Source organism: Delphinapterus leucas, chromosome 5 (assembly GCF_059928025.1).
Source record: "Delphinapterus leucas isolate spDelLeu-1000000601 "Yukka" chromosome 5, BTC_Dleu_Yukka2, whole genome shotgun sequence".
Lineage (NCBI taxonomy): Eukaryota > Metazoa > Chordata > Mammalia > Artiodactyla > Monodontidae > Delphinapterus > Delphinapterus leucas.
Window position 1 is genome coordinate 92,132,333 of NC_143133.1, and position 23,355 is coordinate 92,155,687.

The window sequence follows — 23,355 nt, forward strand, 5'->3', positions numbered from 1 at the left end:
TAGGGAAATGTTATTTTTCATATGGCTATCAAGCAGTAGACTCGAACTTAGATCTTCTCTTCAGGGTTCACAGGTTCCTTCATGCTGTCTATAATCAGGCTTAAAGTGCCAATTAGGATTTTGCATTTTAATAGGAAACGAAGTTTTCAAGTGAAAAGAGGCTCTAGTAAAAAAGAAACTTATTTTAGTTTTACCCAGGGTTTAACCGAATGGTTCTCAACCAGGGGCAATACTGCTCCCCAAGAGACTTTAGCAATCTGGAGACATTTTTGGTTGTCAAAACTAGAGGGGTGCTACTGGCATCTAGTGGGTAGAGGCCAGGAATGCTGCTAAACATCCGACACGCACACAACCACTCCCAACCACAAAGAACTGTCCAGCCCTAAGTGTCAATAGTGCCAAGTTGAGAATCCCTGGGTTAACCTAATAGGATTTGCTCATATTCATTTTTTTTTAATTATCAATCACCTAACCACCACCTTTTAGCTAAAGATATGGGTATTTCTTGCTATTGACACCATAATATGCGTTTAACTCTTCCAAATGAAAGCTTACTGGGGAAAAAATTACATTCTAAATATAATCTGTATTGTATCAATTCATAAAAGAAAAACTGTACTTATATTTTATTTTTAATAAACTTTTAAGTTTGTGATAATTTTAGATCTACAGAAAAGCTACCAAGATGATACAGTTCCTATATCCCCCTCATCCAGTTGCCCCTAGTACCAGCATCTTATATTACCATGGTACATTTGTCAAAACTAGGAAACCAAGATTGGTACGTAGTGTCAATATTAACTAATTTATAGACTTTATTTGATTTCACCAGTTTTTACACCCTTTTGTTCGAAGATAACTAATTTATAGACTTTATTTGAATTTCACCAGTTTTTACACCTTTTTGTTCGAGGATCTGGAAGATCATATTTTTTGCATTTAGTCTTCATGTCTCCTTAGTCTTCTCTCATCTGTGACAGTTTCACAGTCTTTCCTTGTTTTTCATGACCTTGACAATTTTGAGGATTACTAGCTAGGAATTTTGTGGAATGTCCTTCGGTTTGTCTGATGTTTTTCTCACTATTAGACTGGTTATGAGTGTTTAGGAATCAGATTCTATTTTAACAACTCCTAAACATGTAATTTATAGAATAAACAGATAGCTTCTAGGTTTCCCATTCTACCAACAATGGGCTGATAGGAGGACGGCAAAGATATCAATTTGCAAAAATGATTACTCTGCAATAGCCAAAACAAAATCTATTATATCAAAGAACCTAGTTTTACTTAGAAACTGAACTCCCAATGCCTTCAATTTTAGATGCCAACTGTGGCCCACAGTATTAATCTCAAAAGAAAGAATGGGAACAAAGATATTTGGTCACAGATAAATCAATAAGTTAAACACTAGTGCCTCAGCATCTTGTATTTTCTCAATTAATTCATCTAATTAAAAATGTACAGCAAAGAAATAAGTATAACACTCAACTCTTGTTCATCATTGCTATTATAGCCCAGATTAAATGTTTCAGATTCCACTCACCCGAGATTTCTAATTCTGCCCAGTGAGATTTTTTCCCATTGGCTACCTCCTCTGCTGACATGATGGTATAAATTCTGCGAGGATCTGGAGGGTCATATTTTTCCTTTGGCATCCCTATTAGTCTGTAAGGGAAAAAAAAAAATCAACAATTATAATCTAATAGAAAAAAAAGAGAGAAAGAAAAATGAGATGGTAAATTTTCTTCTTCTCCCCCCTTGCCAGGCTACTACTAAATTCTCACTAGAAGGAAAACACATCTAAAGTATGCTAGGCTATTGCAGGTACTCAGTAACAGATGCCTCAGGAAAAATGCAAAGAAGCAGGGACACTGGACTTCACAGAAAACATGGTGGTTGCTTCCCAAACATCCATTGCACCCTTTCCCCTTCATTTAGCTGCCTTGCTTCCCAAGACAGACTGACCCTATGCAAGTTTCCTGAATGGACTCTGACTGGCCTAAGAGAATCAGAGTAATCCTATCCTCCTTATCTCAGTGATATTCAGATATTCCATATCTAAGACAATTAGCACATGACATTCCCCTTGTCACAGAGATTAGTTCAGAAATATTTAATAATCACTAGGCTTAAGACTCATTTTATGTTTATGGGAGGAGCAGGCTTCTCTCTCCTGCTGGTCATAAATGAAAAAGAATACAGCCCCAGCTATTGTTGGCAAGCATCCAACTATAAGGAAAGCCAGCCGTAGCAGTCAAAGATGAGAAAATAGAGAAACAAAGCCAGAGTCCTCACCAAACCACACCTGTAGCACTCTAAAATACTGGGCTTTTTGGATACACAAGTCAATCTATTTTACTTATTGTTTAAACTACTAGTTTATGTTTTGTTACTTGCAATCAAAAGCATCTAATTAAGATTATCATGTATCTTGGTTTGCATGGACCAGTCTTGGTTTATATCTGTTATTCTTAGGTTAATTATTGATAACACTTCTTCACTCCCAAAAGTGTCCAATTTGGATAATGAGTTACATGGCCACCCTAACTGAAACTAATATTATACAGTTTTATTCAGTTAACTGCCAAAATAATCACTGAACAATCATCAGTGATGACCAGCTAGACATAAACTCCTCAAGAATGCAATGTATGAATCAGATGACAAATGGCCATAAAAGTAATCATTCAAGAGGTCTAATACAAGAGTTACTGCTCGGTAATTGGCAGAAAATGAAATCCCATTCAGATCTAACAAGAATAGCAAATTACAAAATCCTGAACCTAATTAAACTCCTGCATGCTATCAGTAAATATCCTCATAGTATTTATAGTTGGTTCTTTGCTCATATTTTAACACAGAGACATACAGACACACACGAAAACCAACTGCCTAAAACTGGGAGTGTTTCTAAGTAGTTTAGACGTTCTATCTCAATGTAAGAGTTACTTTCAGATGGTCTGAAATTTGTTACATAAAGAGAACAAAGAAAAATAGGAAGTATTCTATCATGTATCAAGGAATCAAAGCTAGAAAAGAATACAATCAAAATTTCCCATACCATAATTTGTCCTCATATTGCGGAAGGAAAAACAGTCATTCCTTCCTATTTACTAAAAGGGGCAAAGAGAAAGTTTTCCAGATTTTTTCATCTGTTAACAGTCATTAGCTTCCAAATTTCCAGGTTAAGCTCTTCTGCTCTAACCTTATCACACAACTGGGTGATACTGAAACATATTTTATTTTCCATAAATGTCCTGGATCTTCACACAGCACAAACAGTATGATCATTTTCCTCGGGAAAAACTTGATTTTTACCACTTTTGGCCTATGTAAATTATTTCTGAATATAAAATTTTTAGGTAACAAGGTTTTCAGAATTTCTACTATGCACCATAAGGTACCTGTGTCTCTGTGGGTACTCCTGCACACTAATATAAGATTCTACAAAAACACAAGTTAAGCAAAACCAAATCAAACAGATTCAGATCCAAAGACATGCTACAAATCCATCATCTACAATGAGAATGGATAAAAAACTAAGACTGTGACATTTGCAAAAACTATGTTTCATTAATTTTAAATCACTTTTATAAAATATAGTGCATAGGTCAACTTAATTTGGCAGTTTTAATCATGGCTCCCACTAGATGGTGTGTTATTTAAGGGGACAATAAGTTGTTTCTGTGTGGAGGCATATCCTTTTTATAACTCTATACAGTTCCTACCACATAGTAGGCACTGAATATGTATTTGTGGAATGATCATATATGCTTTATAGTCCTAAAAACTACCATCTTCCTCTCACCTTTCCCAATTAACAGTCAATGCTCTTCTAAAAATTAATCTCATGAAATGGTCATTAATCCACATGTTCAATTTCCCTAAATATTTACAAAATCTAGATAGGAGATTAATAATCATCACCTCTTCTGGCCCACTAATGCTAATCTCTAAAACAGCTACTATATAAGAAGTATACTTCTTTTTTTAAATTTTTCATAAGTCTCCATCTTTGTAAGTCCAATAAAATTTATAAAATCTGTTCCTGCAAAACATATCCATAAAATGTTTACCAGTGTCTATAATATGTAAAAACCAAAGTAATATTAATACTGCTATATTAGGGGTCAAAGGTCTCCTTTGGATTTGATTAGGAAGTCAATAAAAATACAAGTCACTTAATCCTTCAAAATGAAACTAAATTTGGATAGTCTAACTGAAGTTAAAACATTTTTCATTTGCATTAACTAAGTAATTTAGTAGAGTCTATAGATCTGGTGATCACTACTGTCCCAAACATCAGGTTTTCAAGCATGCTACTAAAAACTTAGCTCAAATTTAGGAAACTGGTATTATTGAATACTCCTATTCAGCTTTATCTTCCCTCTCAGTTCCTCAGCATCAACCTTCCATCCTGGAGACATACCATAAAAACCTATTTCAAAATAAATATAAATAATAATTCAAACGTAATTTACACTGTTAATGTGCTTTCTCAACAGTCTAAGATACAGGTCAGTCCAAGGCTTAAATACTGGATTGACACTTTTCATCCAAGAAAGAGAAATGTTTAATTTTGTAAAGCCTAGCAGCTAATTTCCTTTTCCTATCTTCTTTATCAAATTGATGAAGAGGCAGGTTTTTTAATTGTTTTTTCCAAGAGTTTCTAATTTCTGCAATATCTTACATCAGTTCCTGCTATACACCAAGGATCCTCCCATTATATCAACCTAATTTATATTGGGGATCCTGATCACATAACACAGTAAACTAAAAGCCCCTTCACAACACAGCCTTTTTAACTTCCAGTCTTCAAACCCCATTTTGACACTATGAAAAATACTCCACATAGCTCCCCAAATACTGACTACATAAGCTTCTTTGAACCTACCATCCTCTCTACTCCATTCCTTGAATCTCATTTTATCACCAACGCAGCCCCCTCAGATTCTAGGGCAAAATTTCTGAGAGCAACCATCAGTCCTGGAAAAACAACCTGATTATCTCCTACTTCTTAGTTTCTATGAACTATCCTGAAAGTAAACAAGTCTTAATCTCTGTAACTGAAGGATGATTAATTACTACATACAGTGAAGATTTTCATTAATTTAGTTCTCAGTCTTCTGTATAATTAAGCAAAAACTTCACGTAAACCTGTAAAATACTGACTTCATGGAAAATGTATTCCAATCTTTTTTTAGCTGCAAAGCAACACTGTATGTAACACTAGGGCTACTTTGCCTTAAAAAATTTACCTTGGAGTTTCCAAAACTGTAAATAAAATACAAGATACCTACATAGCATCGTGTTCAGTGAATAGCATGTTACTACATATATATATATATATATATATATATATATATATATATATATATATATATCTGAGTTACGCCCAAATACACTATTGCCAAGGATTCCCAAATCTCAGGTTTTATATCTGGGGCTAGGAAAATAATGCAAAATAACTCCTCCCTGCCCCATCCCCGAATAATAATAATCTGAGCCAAATCAGAGAAAACTGTTAAAGGCCAGAACTAAACTTCTGCTAATTTTGGTCATCTGAAGCATCTTATTAAAAAAACAGCGGGCTCTATGGTACATATAAAGATGTTAAGTCCTTATGGTGTTAAACCACAGCTTTCCTCCCACCACCTTCTCTAAATTTAAGATCATTTTATCTCAGTCTATAGTTCAGCACAATTAATACTATTTCATTTAGAACTTAGAATAAGAAAGAGAATGCTAAAACCACCGAATAGTGCTTCATAACGAACCAGAGACTCCTAACTCAATGAATCCAAACCTAAAGTACAAGCCAGTAGACATGCACTTATATCCATAGAAATATTAAGTGATCGTCTCAACAGTAGTTTGCAAAGCAATCTTAGGCAGAGATGCAGAGTTCCCAAAGTTGAAAGAAGACAAAATTAAGCCTACATTAGATATTTCTGCTTCCATTTTGGAGCAAGATGTAGTGACTTATTACACTTTACATATTCTCAGATAAATCTGTCTTCTATCAGCATTTATTTCCAAAGGTTATGAACACATTGTTTGTTATTTATTGAATACCCACCTTGACTAACATCCATCCTTCCCAACTGCTCTTAAACATTAAGACCATTTTCCCTTCTGAGAAAATGTCTAAGTTTACCTTTTTTAATAAAGCAAACTAACCCTTGCACTACAGCATTTCTGAAGTTTCTATTTCCTCATCAATATCTATTTTTAGCTATACACAAGTATTAATCATTACAACTGTCATACAAAATCTATACCTTCCCTAAATGAGCTCAAGAGCTGATACTAAAAAACAGCACCTAGCAAATCACACTGCATATAGTAGAATCATACTGATAAAGATTGATGGCAATCACAAGAGCTGAGAAGACACCCTGAGATAAATAACAATTTCATCCACATTTCCACTCCTCTTCTATACCAAGGGCCTCTGGATAGTATTTGTCTTCAATGACATATTCAACTCAAGTCCGTAGATGATGACAATGCAAACGTTCAGAAAGAATCCATTCAAAGTTTTCATGATATCTCCCAATCTGTCACCATTCTAAACAAAAACAAAGCAAAATAAAATCTGTGTTTTACAATGGTAAAGCCACCCATCATTATGGAAAAAATAACCTTCAGGCTTCTGGAATTTCATGTTTCTGATCAGTTTAACATTTATTCAAACATTTACTGCAGGAGTACTGATTATAATGCATTATACCACGCACTAAGACTCCGACAGTGAACAAGCTGAACAGCATCATTGCCCTCAGGTAGCTTACATCATTTTAATGGCACTACTTGAAAAATAAAGTAATAAAATATTCTACTTTCAAATACTTCTACGAAGAATTTGGCATTTCTTCTTGCTACTACTTTTTTTCCCTTTATCAGGTAATTGCCACTGCATAGGCATATATAACAATAAATCCCCTGAATGAAAATGAGATAACTGTAATGATTGTTATACTCCTTTATAAAGGTAATCCGAAGAAAACTTTAGAGTAATCCAGAAAGATAACTTCTGACTCTGTAAAAGGGGAAGTGGTAGGGTTAGTCTAACTTGTCAGTTAAAGTACTATCATGAGGGAGAGAAAAGGCAGAAAGAATAAGAATGTAACTCCTTTTCTGCATATCTAGAAATTTTTTTCCCATATGTGGGATACCAGAAAACAAGAGCAGCAGCAACATAAAACATAAATAAATACTAAAAGGAAAAATGAAGACCTGGAATTACCAATCTACCAAGCACTTCAAAGTTCCAAAATAATGCTATTATTGGACAAGTTTCATTTTATTTCACTAGCAATCAATTTAGACAACCAAAGCTTATGATTCTATCATAATGTCCTATCATTCCAAATTAGGTCTTAGTCTCTATCTAACAACGACTATGCTCCCACTTACCTAAAAACAGTGAATACAATCTATCTTACAGAAAACGGGAGGTAATTAGACTAGATTAAAAATTTCAACATCAATTTTCTCAGGACTATGACTTCTTCCCCAAATCTCTATCTTTCCATTTTTTTCGTGTAGCCTGTGTTTTCTACTTTCTCTGGTATATACATCTGGTATATACATTCTCATCTGTTTCAATGATGTCAAATTCCTATCCATCCTTCATGGTTTAAGTCATCTTCCATCTCTTTTTTAGAATATTTCCCAACCTAAAAATCAACAAGCTGATTCTAAAATTTATGTGGAAGGACCTAGAAGAGCCAAAACACTTTTGAGAAAGAAATATAAACTTGGATGTGCCCACTATCTAATGTCAAGCCTTACTAGAAAGCAATGATAATCCAGACAGTTTGGTACTAATGAAAAGACAGACACATATAGTTGAAAGAAATATAACTGAGAAACTAGAAATAGACCCACGTATATACAGTCAATAGATTTTCCATGAAGGTACAAAGGTAATTCAATAGAGAAAGGATAGATTTTTCAACAAATGGTGCTGGAACAACTGGACATCCATATGCAAAAAATAAAGAAATAAGCATCAATCCACACCTTGCACCATACACAAAATTAACTTGCAAGGATCATAAGCTTACGTGCAAAAGCAAAACCTATAAAACTTATAAAAGAAAACATAAGAGAAAAATCTTTGTGACCGTGGATTAGGCAAATACTTCTTCAATAAAACACAAAAGCATGATCCATAAAAGAAAAATACTGATAAACTAGATTCCTTGAAAATTTAAAACATCTACTCTTGAAAGATGAATGAAAAGACATGCCCAGAGACTGAGAATACAGGCAAAACACTTATATGAAAAAGCACTCTGGAATATATAAAGAATTCTCAAAACAAAATCATAACAAAGTCTAATTTTTAAAAAGTGGCAAAAGATTTTAACAGATACTTCACCAAAGAAGATACACAGATAGAAAATAAGCACATGAAAAGATGGTCAACATTAGGCATTAGGGAAATGCAACTTAAAATCACAATGAGATATCACTACACAGCTATTAGAATGATTACATTGAAAACTTACAATAGGACTGACAAGGAAAACACACACACGCGCACGCACACACACACCCCATATCCTTGTGTGTATGCTTACAAATATATACATATTTGTACATATACACACACACAACCTCATATTTTACCAATGGGAAAGTACAATGGTACTGTCACTTCAGAAAACAGTTTTGTAATTCCTCATAAAATTAAACATACACTTACAGAACCCAGCAATCTCATTCCTAGGTATTTACCTAAGCAAAATTAAAACTTATGTTCATATAAAAACCCATACATAAATGTTTTCAGCAAGTTTATTTATAGTCACCCCAAACTGGAAACAATACAAATATCCTTCAACTGATGAATAAACTGTGGAATAGCCATACATAAAAATGATTGAATTACTGACACACACAACGTGGATGAATGTCAAATGCATTATGCTAAATTAAATACGCCATACTTAAAATGCTATATACAGTAAACTTCAACATAATAAAGGCCACGTATGACAAGCTCACAACAGACACCCATACTCAAAGGTGAAAACCTGAAAGCTTTTCCTCTGAGATCAGGAACAAGGCAAGGATGCCCACTCTTGCCACTTTCATTCAACATGGTACTGGAAGTCCTAGCCAGAGCAATTAGGTAAGAAAATGAAATAAAAAGGGATCCAAATCAGAAAGGATGTAAAACTGTTTGCAGATGATATATTATACATAGAATACCCAAAAGACATTAGAATAAATGAATTCAGTAAAGTTACCGGATACGAAATCAATACATAAAAATCTGTTGTGTTTCTATACACTAATAACAAGCTATCAGGGAAATCAGGGAAACAATCCCATTAACATTTGCATCAAAAACAATAAAATACTTAGAAATAAATTTAACCATGATAAAAGACCTGTACCCTGCAAACTGTAAGACACTGATGAAAGAAAATAAAGACACAAAAAGACAGAAAGACATCCCATCCTCATGGACTAGAAGAATTCAATGCAATCCCTATCAAAATTCCAATGCCATTTTTCACAAAAATAGAACAAATAATCCTAAAATGTACATGGAACCACAAAAGATCAGAAGAGCCAAAGGAATCTGGAGAAAGAACAAAGCTGGAGGCATCACTGTGAAATCACCTCCTGATTTCGCAGTATATTACAAAGCTACAGTAGTCAATATAGCATGTTTTGGGCATAAAAACAGACACATAGATTAACGGAACCAAGTAGAAAGCCCCAAAATAAACCCACAAATGTATGATCAGTTAATTTATAACAAAGGAGCCAAGAATATACAATGAGAAAGGACAGTCTCTTCAATAAACAGTGTTGAGAAAACAGCCACATGCAAAAAAAGCAACTGGACCCCTATCTTACACAAAAACCAACTCAAAATTAATTAAAGATTTGAATGTAGACCTGAAACCATAAAACTAAAAGAAAACATAGGGGGTCAGCTCCTTGACATTGGTCTCAGTAATGATTTTTTGGATTTGACACAAAAGTAAAGACTACAAAAGCAAAAATAAACATATTGGACTATATCAAACTAAAACACTCCTGCTCGGTAAAGGAAACCATCAACAAAATGAAAAGGCAACCTACAGAATGGGAGAAAATATTTGCAAATCATGTATCTAATAAGGGGTTAATATCCAAAATAGATAAAGAACTCACACAACTCAATAGCAAAAAAAAAAAAAAAAAATCCAAGTAAATAATGGGCAAAGCATCTGAACAGACATTTTCCCAAAGAGATATATAGATGGCCAACAGATACATTAAAAGGGGCTCAACATCACTAACCATCAGGGAAATGCAAATCAAACCCACAATGGGATATCAACTCACACCTGTTAAAACAGCCATTATCAAAACGACAAGAGATAAATGGTGAGGACGTGGAGAAAAGGGAACCCTTGTGTACTGTCAGTAGGAGTGTAAATTGGTGCAGCCACTATGGAAAACAGTAAGGAGGTTCCTCAAAAAATTAAAAATGTAACTACCATACGATCTAGCAACTCCACTTCTGGGTATTTATCCCAAAAAAACAAAATCACTATCTAGAAAAGATATCTGCACCCATGTTCACTGCAGCATTATTTACAATAGCCAAGACACAGCAACAACTTATGCGTCCATCAATAGATAAATGAATAAAGAATATGTGACACACACACACACACAAAACACACAATGAAATATTATTCAGCCATAAAAAAATAAGGAAATCCTATCATTTGCAAACGGACCTTGAAGACATTATGCTAAGTAAGTCAGACAGAGAAAGACAAATACTGTATGCTCTCACCTGTATGTGGAATCCAAAATAAAGAAAAATAGTCATAGATACAGAGAACAGATTGGTGGCTGCCAGAAGTGGGGGTGGGGGCGTAGGCAAAATGGGTGGAGTCAAAAGGTAGAAACTCCCAGTTACAAAACAAGTAAGTCCTGGGGATGTAATGTATAACATAGTAACTACAGTTAACAATACTGTATATTTGAAAGTTGCTAAGAGAAATCTTAAAAGTTCTCATCACACACACAAAAAAAATGTAACTGCATGGTGATGGATGTTAACTACACCTTTCTCAGTGCAATCATGTCACAATATACACATATAACAAATCGTTAACGTTGTACACCTAAAACTAATACAATGCTATGTGTCAATTATATCTCAATTTTTTGTAAAAAGCTATGTAGTATACAAATCCATTTATATGACATTCCATAATAATCAAAACTATGGGAACAGAAAACTGGTTAAGTGGTTGCCAGGGGTTAGGGGTGGAGGGAGGGATAGACTATAATAAGCATAAGGGAATTTTTTTTTGTGATGATGTGAACTACATATACTGGTTAATCTATAATTACTCACAATATCATCATCAGAAAGACTCTTAGGAAACAAAATAATTTAATCATTCCTGTCTCTTGGTAAAGCAAAACAACTTGGGGAAAATTGCTTTCCCATCCAAAACACCACTTAAGTGAATAAAAAAGGAAAATAAACAGAATATGATTCCACATCTCTAGCTTTACCACAAGGCATTTATAAATGTTAGCCTAAAAAGAGCATAAATTGACTTTAGCAAATCAAATCACAAAAGTTAAATCCATAGCATTTTGCAAACTCTTAGTAACAATGCCAAAGAGTTGTAATAAGTCAACTTTATCATTGAGTAATAAATGCTAACAGAGTTTATATGACCCAGGCCATCTGAAGAGAAGATCCCTCCCCTCCTACTCCCCCACCCAATCCTCACACACACACACACACACACACACACGTGCATGTGCTTGCAGGACAAGGGGATTACAAGCAGTTCAGGGTTGCTAAAAATATCACTGGAGGCATGGAGAGATGGTGCTGTATAGGTGGACAGAGAAAAGATCATGGAAAGTTCAAAAATCTGTTTATGCTTTCCTACAGAACATTTTCCTAACATGAAAAACTGCCAGCCATAGAGGCTCTAATAATAAACATGATACTATCAATCCTGGTTGCCTCCTTCATTCATTTCCTTTTACTTTCTTGCTCAACAGCATTTCTTCTAGTCACACTTCCAAGAGGTCCTATATCCTCTACTGATTCAGCTGTCACATTCTTAAATTACAAATTTATTAAAAAAATAAAAATGAATAATAAAAATGCCTAAATCATCTGAAAAAATTATAAATGCATTTAAAACCCTGTACTTATATGAAATACAAAATATTCTTATCACTTCCCATCATAAAAGCAAGACTATATAGCACGGTATTTGACTGTTATCACATTTAACCCAAGTTTTTCAGCATGCACAATTACAATGACTAGTGTAGTAAACAGATCCAGTTAGCCTAAGACCCAATTCTAAAATATGTATTCATACTCTTCTTTGAAATTGAAAGAATACACTTAGAGCAGACTAGCTCTAAATTCAGGATTCTTTAGAGTCAGCAACTAGCCTATATTCTAGTTCTAAGATACTGTAAATCCTTTCTTTCAGGTTTTGAAAACAAATGTAAGGTAGAAATCCAGATTTAGATTATTCCATCTAAAAGCATGATTTTATGCCACAGAAGAAGTGAAACAAAACCCCAAGCTTATGTCCCCAAGGTTTAATTTAAAATTCCCACTTAGTGATAGTTGGCTATAATTTTAGAAAGTTTCATTTATTAGGCTATCCCAGCAAACTTCTCTTCAGAAATTTCCGAATTAACACATATTTAATGAAAAACACTATTATTTAATGGCTACATTAAAAATATCATAAAATTTCTAAACTAATATTTAATGAAAGACACCATAATTTAATTTTTATACATAGATACATCAAATACAGGACTAAAAAGAGCTACAGCAATCCAAGTCCATAAAACTGAACTAGACAAATAAATTGTTTCAGGGGGAAAGTTTTTTCTACAGTTCAGTTTCCTCATGATTCTCTTTGAACAGGGAAAGTTATAATATACCAAATAATAAACTTCCATGTTCTCAGGAGTCAATTCCAAAGTGAATAAATGAAAAGGGACTCTCCCTTTGATGGTTAGGAAGTGATGCCAGTCATTCCAAAATGGTGACCAAAAATATGTATAATAGTAACTAAAAGATCATATATTCTATACAGTCTTAGTAAAATTAACTTTAACCAACATAGTTATTTGTTATCTTTGCTTTTAAGAACTAGCCTCCAATAAAACTAGTAGCTCTTTTACACTGATAACAGCCTAATATAAGTTTCCTTTAATAACTACCTTAAAATTCCATGATTTACTTTAAAAAACACACAGTATTCAAATAATGACAGTTTTTCAAAGATGCACAAAATATAAATACTACGGAAATTGGTTTAGCCAGAATTCTATTATTTGATGCTCTCTAATACCCAACATTTGTGCCAATCTACAATTCTACAATAAATAATCCTCAAGAATAACATTTATAATCAGTATAGAGTAGATGTTTATTTTTTTGTAGCCCAACCTGAAAGATGGTAATCTATATTTAGCAAAAAGCACATTTAAAAATCAGAACAGTCCGTTCTCCAATTGTGAAAGGGCACTAACTCATATTTTTTTACTTTTTTGAAGATTTAAATCTGTGGAAAAGTATTCAAGGTGTACTGCTAACTAAAAACAAAAACTGATTTAATATATAATAATCCCATCTTTGTAACAAAACAATGTGTATATGAAATCTGTACCAATGTGCATGAAAAAGTCTAAAAGAATAATAGGATTATGAGTAATTTTTATTTTTCTTAGTTATATTCTCTAACTTTTCAGGATTGATAATATATTGTTCTTGTAATATGACAATAGAACTTTTTTATTATTAATAAACTTTAATTTTAGGGCAATTTTAGGTTCACAGTAAAACTGAGCAGAAAGCACTGAGCTCCCTTTTACTTCCTGTTTCCACACAGCACAACCACCCCCAACAGTTATTATAATCAAAGAACCTACACTGACACGTTATCAACCGAAGTTCATAGCTTACAACAGGGTTCACTCTTGCTGTTTTACATTGTCACATTCTGGCTATTTGACATGTGTATGATGACAATTAACTACCCATGTAGCACGGTAGAGAATACTTTCACTGCCATAAAAATCCTCTGTGCCCTGCTTATTCATCCCTCCCTCTCCTCTAACCCCTGGCAACCAATGATCTTTTTACTGTCTCCATGGTTTTGCCTTTTCCAGAATGTCTATAGTTGGAACCATATAGTATGCAGCCTTTTCAGACTTGCTTCTTTCACTCATTAATATGCATCTAAGGTTCCTTCATGTCTTTTCATGGCTTGATAGCTCATCACTTTTTAGCACTGAATAATATTTCCATTGTCTGGATGTGCTACAGTTTATTTATCCACTCACCTACTGAAGGACATCTTGGTTGCTTTCGAGTTCTGGCAATCATGAATAAAGGCTACTATAAACATCCATGTACGAGTTTTTAGGTAGACATAAGTTTTCAATTCATTTGGGTAAATACCAAAGAGCACGACTGCTGACTGGATCATATGATAAGAATATATTTAGTTTTATAAGAAACTACCAAATAGCCTTCCTTCCAAAATGGCTGTACCAATTTGCATTCCCAACAGCAATGAAGAGTTCCTGTTGCTCCAAATCCTCGCCAACATTTGGTGTTGTCAATGTTTTGGATTTTTGGCCACTCTTACAGGTGTGTAGCATTCACCGTTATTTTACAAAGAGTTTTTTTAATTAAAAATTTCAAAGGCACCTGACATATATTTGAAGATATATGCAAAACTTTCACATTTTAAAAAATAATTTCTTTCATAATTCAGATAATAACCTAGCACATTATCAATGCTGATAAAGTTATATCCTACAGACATCTGCAAAAATATTAAGATAAATAACAAGCTCATACTGTAAAATACAAAGACTAATAAAACAAAAAACAAAATTCTGCCAAATAAGAAAGATAATTTAAGAATACCTAGATTCACATAATTAATGAGTCTTGTAAAGAGATCATTGCCCATTTAAACATCCATATTTTCTTTGATGAATAGCAGTAAATTCAAGCATTTTTATGCTTAATTGTTTAGTTATTATAAGCCTAACACTATAGAAGTATACTATGTTATATAATTTATCTAAGGTTTATTCATCTGTTGCACCAATATTTTTCTAAATTTTTTTCCATATTCTGGTTAAGGAAATTAACCTGTTTTGCTTAGTATTATTTAAACTATAAATACAGGATATTTTAAAAATCATTTGGTATTATGAAAAATATTCTGATAAGGCAAACCACAACTAAAAGAAACACTAGCTGGGGACTTCCCTGGTGGCGCAGTGGTTAAGACTCCACCTGCCAACGCAGCGGACACAGGTTTGAGCCCTGGTCCAGAAAGATCCCACATGCGCGGACCAATTAAGCCCACTGCCACAACTACTGAGCCTGCGGTCTAGAGCCTGTGAGGCACAACTACTGAGCCCGCGTGCCACAACTACTGAAGCCTGCGTGCCTAGAGCCCGTGCTCTGCAACAAGAGAAGCCACCACAATGAGAAGCCCACGACCCACAACAAAGAGTAGCCCCCATTCGCTGCAACTAGAGGAAGCCTGTGCACAGCAACAGACCCAATGCAGCCAAAAATAAAATTAAAATAAATTTTAAAAAAACACTAGCTGTTTTTAATTTATAGATTCAAAACCACATTCTTCCCAGAAAATGTACATAAACACACACATATCTGAAGCATAAAGATCATATTCAAAAGCATGTTTAAAAACTTACTGCCAATAACACTTTTCACTGTATTTACTCTTAAGTTGTTCAGTAATTTTAATTCAAATAGAATACCTTGCATTGTTATTTCTTTTTCTTTTTCTTTTTAAGATCCTGTTTAAAGGTCACTTATGAATGCCTAAGGACAATAGACTACCTCCAAGCAAAAATTTCCTTTTTGGGGGTAGGATATACTTGTTTTCCCAGCCACCTCTGAACACAGCATAAGAAGTGGAATCATAAGACAGGTGACTTCCTATCTCTTTTTTTGAAAACAAAGTGCAATAACATACAAAAAAGTTTAGACCTGGGTGCTGTAATCCACTGAAAAATTCCCTAGATGCCTAAATCCATTGCACCTTCATGGGCAAGAAAAGATTTTTTCAAGCCATCAGTTTGAGCAGTCACCAAAAAAAGAGAGATACCCTACCAACCAATCCCAGTAGCAGCAACTAATCAAGCAGCTATGCTAAAGTGAAAATATGAGAAAGACCTATTGAATAAAATTAGTGGCAATCTTGAAAAATAAGTACTGATTAATAAAACCGTCATGGCTCTCTCCAAGAAATACTAAAACAAATCAGTCTCATATCATAGCACACACCTGAAGTCCCCTCTAAAAAAGTAGTTCTCAACCAGGTGTGATTTTGCCCCTCGGAAGACATTTGGTGACGTACAGACATATCTTTGGTTGTCACGACTTGGGGGGTATGCTGCTAATGAGTAGAGGTCATGGATACTGCTAAACATCCTACTCAGGACAGGCCCTCACACAAGAAATATCTGACTCAAAAGGTCAATAGTGCCAAGGTTGAGAATCCTGCACAAAAACTGAGTCCAGAGTATAGTGTATGTTAAACAAATGTTTAGAGAAATCAAGTACTACTGCAAAAAAATCTCTTATGATAGAAAGGAAAAAGTCAAAGGTTATGAGTTAAATTATGAGTTACATTTATTCCTAAATTCTTGGCTAAGGACATCCTAGCCAATTAAAGTTGTCTCCAGGTGCTAAGACAAGCAGATGGCTATTCCACCAAAGGCTGAGCATCTCAGCAATTTCCACGTAGAGACAAATATCAGGCTATAGCTACTACTCAATGAGCATCAACCATCTGAAAACATTACCCACAGTGTTTTACATATATTAATTCACTTAAGTCTAAGTTGTAGGTGCTTTAATTATTTCTATTTTGGAGAGGCAAGACAAACTTGCCTCTGGTTACATGGCTAGTGGGCAGCAGAGCTGGGATTTAACCCAAGCAGTCTGGTCCTACAGTCTCAGTCTTACCCAACACACCATTACTGCTTCATATGCTGGACCTGGGAAAGTCTGAGAACAGAGCAAGAGGGCAAAGAGAAACTTCACAATAACTAGAGCCTTCTCTTGAGTATTAAAGAGTAGCCATCAATTGCTGAGTGTTGGACAGGGAAGCTGAGAAAGACACAGACAATATAACTAACTACAGGAATTGCTCCATTTCAGATGAGATAAGCTCTCTTGGTGGCGAAGAGTGTGTGGTGTGAGGATGTGTATGTGGGGTGTGTGTGTGCAATTTGTTATGAATTTCACTAAATTAAAATGTGCCACAAAATTAACGAATAATCATAAAATATACAATACTCATTATTGTAAATTTCATGTAACCAATTGACTCACGCAATGTTTCAGTTCATTTGTTACTGAATTCTTGTTTCTGTAACTAACGTATGGTAGCAAATGACAAATGAATGCATTTCCAACATGAATTATGGTTAACAATTTCATTTACATTAAAAAGATAAACAATAAATATCAGAACTTTACTTGTAATAACATAAGAAATTTCTTTGCTGATAATGGTTGTCTAATACTGCAAAAATATTTCCTTAATTTTTTTGTGCTACTCACAACAGACTCAGAACATTAAAGTTTAATCTGGATTAATAATATTTGCTCCATCATTTCCTAACAGTACACAATTAACTAACTGAGCTCTATTTGTAGCATTTGCTTATCTGTAAATCTCCCATATGAATAGCAAATTTCAAGTTATCAATAGGATACCCAGTAAACACAGCATTAGGTTGTATTTCAGAAGTAAATAATCTCAAGAGTATAGACACAATAGCAAAATAATTAGTAATTGATGAGTTTTGAGTATTATCTTTGTTTCTAATATGATTTAATTGTTACATAATTTAATTTTCAATAGGTTGTATTTAATAACTGGCTTGCAAAATACCTTAAAAATGAACAACTGGCCATCTCAAACAAGCACAAGCCAACTCCAGCACACCACTGTAGCACACCACTGCCTTCCTCTCTCTTACAGATCCTCCGTTCCTTGGAGTCAATTATGCTTCACCGAAAAATCCAAATCAAATCCAAATCCAAATCCAAATTAGTTTTGCTGTACCTAGCAAAACTAATTTACTTCTCCCACTCCACCTCCAAAGAACTTCATTCATTAAATAATAAGACACAGGAACTGATCTTTATTTATAAGAACGTATGCATCCTATTATATGAAAAGAACAAAAGTAAATTTTAGAAATAGAAGGAAACAGAGATCATATGTAGTCCAGTACTTCTCAATCACAGTTAGTCTTTAAGGAAGAAACAATACAAATTCTACCCAAACTCTTCCACAAAGTTGAGATGAGCATTACCTTAATACCAAAATGTTTTTAAAATTTTTAGCAAATTGAATCCAGTAATATATCAAAAGGATGATATATCATAGCAAGTGGTGATTTTCCCAGAAATGCAAGGTTGTTTAACAGTAAAAAAAAAAAAAACCTATATAATCCACCTATATCCAGACTAGTATATAAACACACACACACACACACACACACACACACACACAAAATCCTCAACAAAGGCACAAAATGCATTTTTAAAAATCTAACAGCCATTCCTATTTGAAAAGAAAAAAACTCTCATTTCAAAAATAAAAAGAAACATACTCAGCCTGATAAATAGCATCTATGAAAAACATAATAGTGAAACTCTGAATGCTTTCCTGCTAAGATCAGGAACAAGGCAATGTTTCACTTCTTTTCAACTTTGTACGGATGGTCCTAGCCCATGCAATCAGGCAAGAAAAAGACATAAAAGGCATTGTGACTAGAAGGAGGGGTAAAAACCCATCTTTATTCTCAGATAACACAATTGTTTATATGTAGAAAATCCCACAGATTCTACAAAAAAAGCTACTAGACCTAATAAGTTTAGCAAGGTGGCAGGATATGATACAAATATATCCCCCCTCCAAAACTGCATTTTTAAAATACCATTTATAGTAGCACCAAAAATTATACAATACTTAGAGATTAATATGAAAAAAGAGATGTGCAAAACCTGTAAACTGAAAACAACAACACTGCTGAGAAAACTTAGAGCTAAAGTAAATGAAGATATACAGCATGTTCATAGAACATAAGACTCAACACTGTTACGATGTTAATTCTCCTCATATTCACCTACAGATTCACTATAATCCCAATCAAATCCCAGCAGGTAGTTTTTATAAAAATTGACAAGCTTATGCTAAAATTTATATAGAAATCTTAAGGACCTGGAACAGTCAAAATAACTTAGAAAAGGAAAAATAAAATAGAAGACTTATACTATCTGATTTCAAAAGTTATTATAAAGGTACAGTAATCATGGTGATGCGGTATTAGCATAAAGATAAACAAATAGATGAAGAGAACTGAATAGAGAGTCCAGAAGTAAATTCACATATATATGGTCAATTAATTTAAAACACAGACGCCAAGGCAATTCAATAGGGAAAGGATAATATTTAACAAGTAGTGCTGGAGCAGTTAGATTGCCATATTCAAACTAATGAATCTCAAACTTTACTTCACACCATATACAAGAATTAACTCAAATTCGCTAACAAGTATTAATTTACATGTATTATTAATTCACTTAGTAATCACAACTACTCTAAGTTGTAGGTGTTTTCATTATCTCTATTTTAGAGAGGCACAGAGAACTATAAACATAAAAGCTATAGGCTTCCCTGGTGGCGCAGTGGTTGAGAGTCTGCCTGCTGATGCAGGGGACATGGGTTCGTGCCCCGGTCTGGGAAGATCCCACATGCCGCAGAGCGGCTAGGCCTGTGAGCCATGGCCACTGACCCTGCGCATCCAGAGCCTGTGCTCCGCAACGGGAGAGGCCACAACAGTGAGAGGCCTGCGTATCACAAAAAAAAAAAAAGCTAAAATTACAAAATATCTAGAAGAAAACACAGGAGAAAATTCATAATCATGAGTTTGGCAAAGATTTCTTAAGCAAAAGAATAAGAACATGATCCATCAAGCAAAAAACTGGTAAGTTGACCTTGATAAAAATCAAGAACTTTCATTCTTTGAAAATCATTAGTAGGAAACTGAGAAATCAATCCACAGACTGGGGAAAATATTTGCAAATCATATGTGTAATAAAAAAATGTACTATCCAGCATAAACAAAGCATTCTCAAAAATCAATAATAAGAAAATTTTCTTAATGGACAAATCATCTTAATATATACTTCACCAAAGAAGATATGTGGATAGCAAATAAGCACATGATAAATACTCAATGTCATTAGAGAAATTAAAATTAAACCACAATGAGATACCATCTACTAGAATGGCTAAAATTTAAAGACTGACCAGGTGAGAATGTGGAGCAACGAGAACTGTCAAACAATGCAGGTAAAATGAAAAATAGTACCGCATTGGAAAACAGTTTCACAGTTTCTTAAAAAGTTACATGTTAAATACATACCTATCAAATGACACAGACATTTCACTGCTGGATATTTACTCAAGAAAAATTAAAACACATGTACACTCAAAGACTCAACTGAAACCAAATGTTCTTGACAGTTTTATCTGTAATAGCCAAAAACTGGAAATAACCTAAATGTCTATCAACAGCCTAATAAATAGAATGTGGTAAATACAAAAAATGAAGTACTACTCAGCAATAAAAAAGGAATGACCTATACTATTAATACATAATGATCAAAGGATCAATCCAAGAAGAACACATAACAATTGTAAATATACATGCACCCAACAGAGGAGCACCTCAATATATAAGGCAAATGTAAACAGACATAAAAGGAGAAATTGACAATAACACAATACTAGGGGATGACTTTAACAACCCACTCACATCAATGGATAGATTAGCCAGACAGAAAATCAACAAGGAAACACAGGCCTTAAATGACACATAAGACCAGATAGACTTAACTGATACTTATAGAGCATTCCATCCAAAACCAACAGAATACATTTAGTGCACATGGAACATTCTCAGGATAGATCACAGGCTCGGCAACAAAGCAAGCCTTGGTAAATTTAAGAAAACTGAAATCATATCAAGCATCTTTTCCAACCACAATGCTATGAGGCTAGAAATCAACTACACACACACATAAACACAACCTGCAAAAAACACAAACACGTGGAGGCTAAACAATATGCTACTAAACAACCACGGATCACTGAAAACACCAAAGACAAAATAAGAAAATACCTAAAGACAAATGAAAACAAAAACATGATGATCCAAAACCTATGGGACACAGCAAAAGCAGTTTTAACAGGGAAGTTTATAGTTATACAAGCTTACCACAGGAAACAAGAAAAACCTCAAAAAAACAACCTAACCTTATATCTAAAGCAACTAGAGAAAGAAGGAAACCCAAAGTTAGTAGAAGGAAAGATATCATAAAAATTAGTGCAGAAATAAATGAAATTGAGACTAAAACAACAATAGGAAAACACCAATGAAACTAAAAGCTGGTTCTTTGAAAAGATAAACAAAACTGATAAACCTTTAGCCAGACTCATCTAGAAAAAAGGGAGAGGGGCCAAATCGTAAAAATCAGAAATGAAAAAGGAGAAGTTACAACCAACACCACAGAAATACAAAGAATCATAAGAGACTACTACGAGCAACTACTATGCTAATAAAATGGACAACCTAGAAGAAATGGACAAATTCTTAGAAAGGTACAAGCTCCCAAGAATGAACCAAGAAGAAATAGAAAATACAAACAGAGCAATTGCCAGTACTGAGATTGAATCAGTAATTTTAAAACTCTCAACAAACAGAAGTTCAGGACCATATGGCTTCAGGAGAATTCTATCAAACATTTACAGAAGATTTAACACCTATTCTTCTGAAACTATCTCAAAAAAATTCCAGAAGAAGGTTCTATGAGGCCACTATCACCCTGATACCAAAACCAGAAAGCTATCACACAGACACACACACACACACACACACAAATCACAGGCCAATATCGCTGATGAACATAAATGCAAAAATCCTCACCTAGCAAGCTAAATCCAACAATACATTAAAAGGATCATACACCATGATCAAGCGGGATTTATTCCAGGGATGCAAGGATTTTCAATATGTGCAAACCAATCAGCGTGATACACCATATTAACAAACTAAAGAACAAAAAAAATATGATCAACAATATATGCAGAAAAAGTTTTTGATGAAATTCAACATCAATTTATGATAAACACTCTCAGAAAGTGGGCATAGAGGGAACATACCTCAACATAATAAAGGCCATATATGACAAACCCACAGCTAACATCATACTCAAGAGTGAAAAGCTTAAAGCATTTCCTCTAAGATTAGGAAGAAAACAATAATGCACACTCTCACCACTTTTATTCAACATAGGTTTGGAAGTCCTAGCCACAGCAATCAGACAAGACAAAGAAATAAAAGGAACCCAAGCTGGAAAAGAAAAAGTAAAACTGTCACTGTTTGCAGATGACACAATGCTATACATAGAAAATCCTAAAGATGCTACCAGAAAACTACTACAGCTCATCAATGACTTTGGTAACGTTGCTGGATACAAAAATAATACACAGAAATCTGCTGCACTTCTATACACAAACAACAAAATACTAGAGAGAAACTAACCAAACAATCCCATTTACCACTGCATCAAAAAGAATAAAATACCTAGGAATAAACCTACCTAAGGAGGCAAAAGACCTGTATTCCAAAACCTATAAGACACTGATGAAAGAAATTAGAGGACACAATAGATGGAAAGACACACCACGTTCTTGGATTGGAAGAATCAATATTGTTAAAATGACCATACTACCCAAGGCAATCTACAGGTTCAATGCAATCCCTATCAAATTACCAAGTGCATTTTCTATGGAACTAGAAAAAAATTAAATTTGTATGGAAACACAAAAGACCCCGGACAGTCAAAACAATAGTGAGAAAGAAGAACGGAGCTGAAGGAATCACACTTTCTGACTTCAAACTATATTACAAAGCTACAGTAATGGCATGGTCCTGGCACAAAAACAGGAATACAGATCAATGGAACAGGACAGAAAGCACAGAAGTAAAGCAAAGCATCTATGGTCAACTAATCTACGATAAAGAAGGCAAGAATATACAACGGAGAAAAGACAATCACTTCAATAAGTGATACATGTGAAAGAACGAAATTAGAACACTCTCTAACACCATACACAAAAATAAACTCAAAATGGATTAAAGACCTAAATGTAAGACCAATACTACAAAACTCCTAGAGGAAAACAT

The 23,355-nt window shown here is 34.2% G+C and overlaps 1 protein-coding gene across 11 annotated transcripts in view; it reads right to left on the reverse strand.

The window, feature by feature from the left end:
- Positions 1-23,355, reverse strand: part of CNOT6L (CCR4-NOT transcription complex subunit 6 like) — a 128,503-nt gene that overhangs the window by 78,233 nt on the left and 26,915 nt on the right. For 9 of the 11 annotated variants that reach the window (XM_089912097.1, XM_089912093.1, XM_089912091.1 and 6 more), the window contains one exon: positions 1,544-1,665. In XM_089912097.1, the coding sequence (XP_089768223.1) occupies positions 1,544-1,665 (122 nt within the window). Of the gene's footprint in view, positions 1-1,543; positions 1,666-6,445; positions 11,735-23,355 lie in introns of those variants that run through there. The other 2 variants (XM_089912092.1, XM_089912098.1) reach the window with 2 other exon arrangements.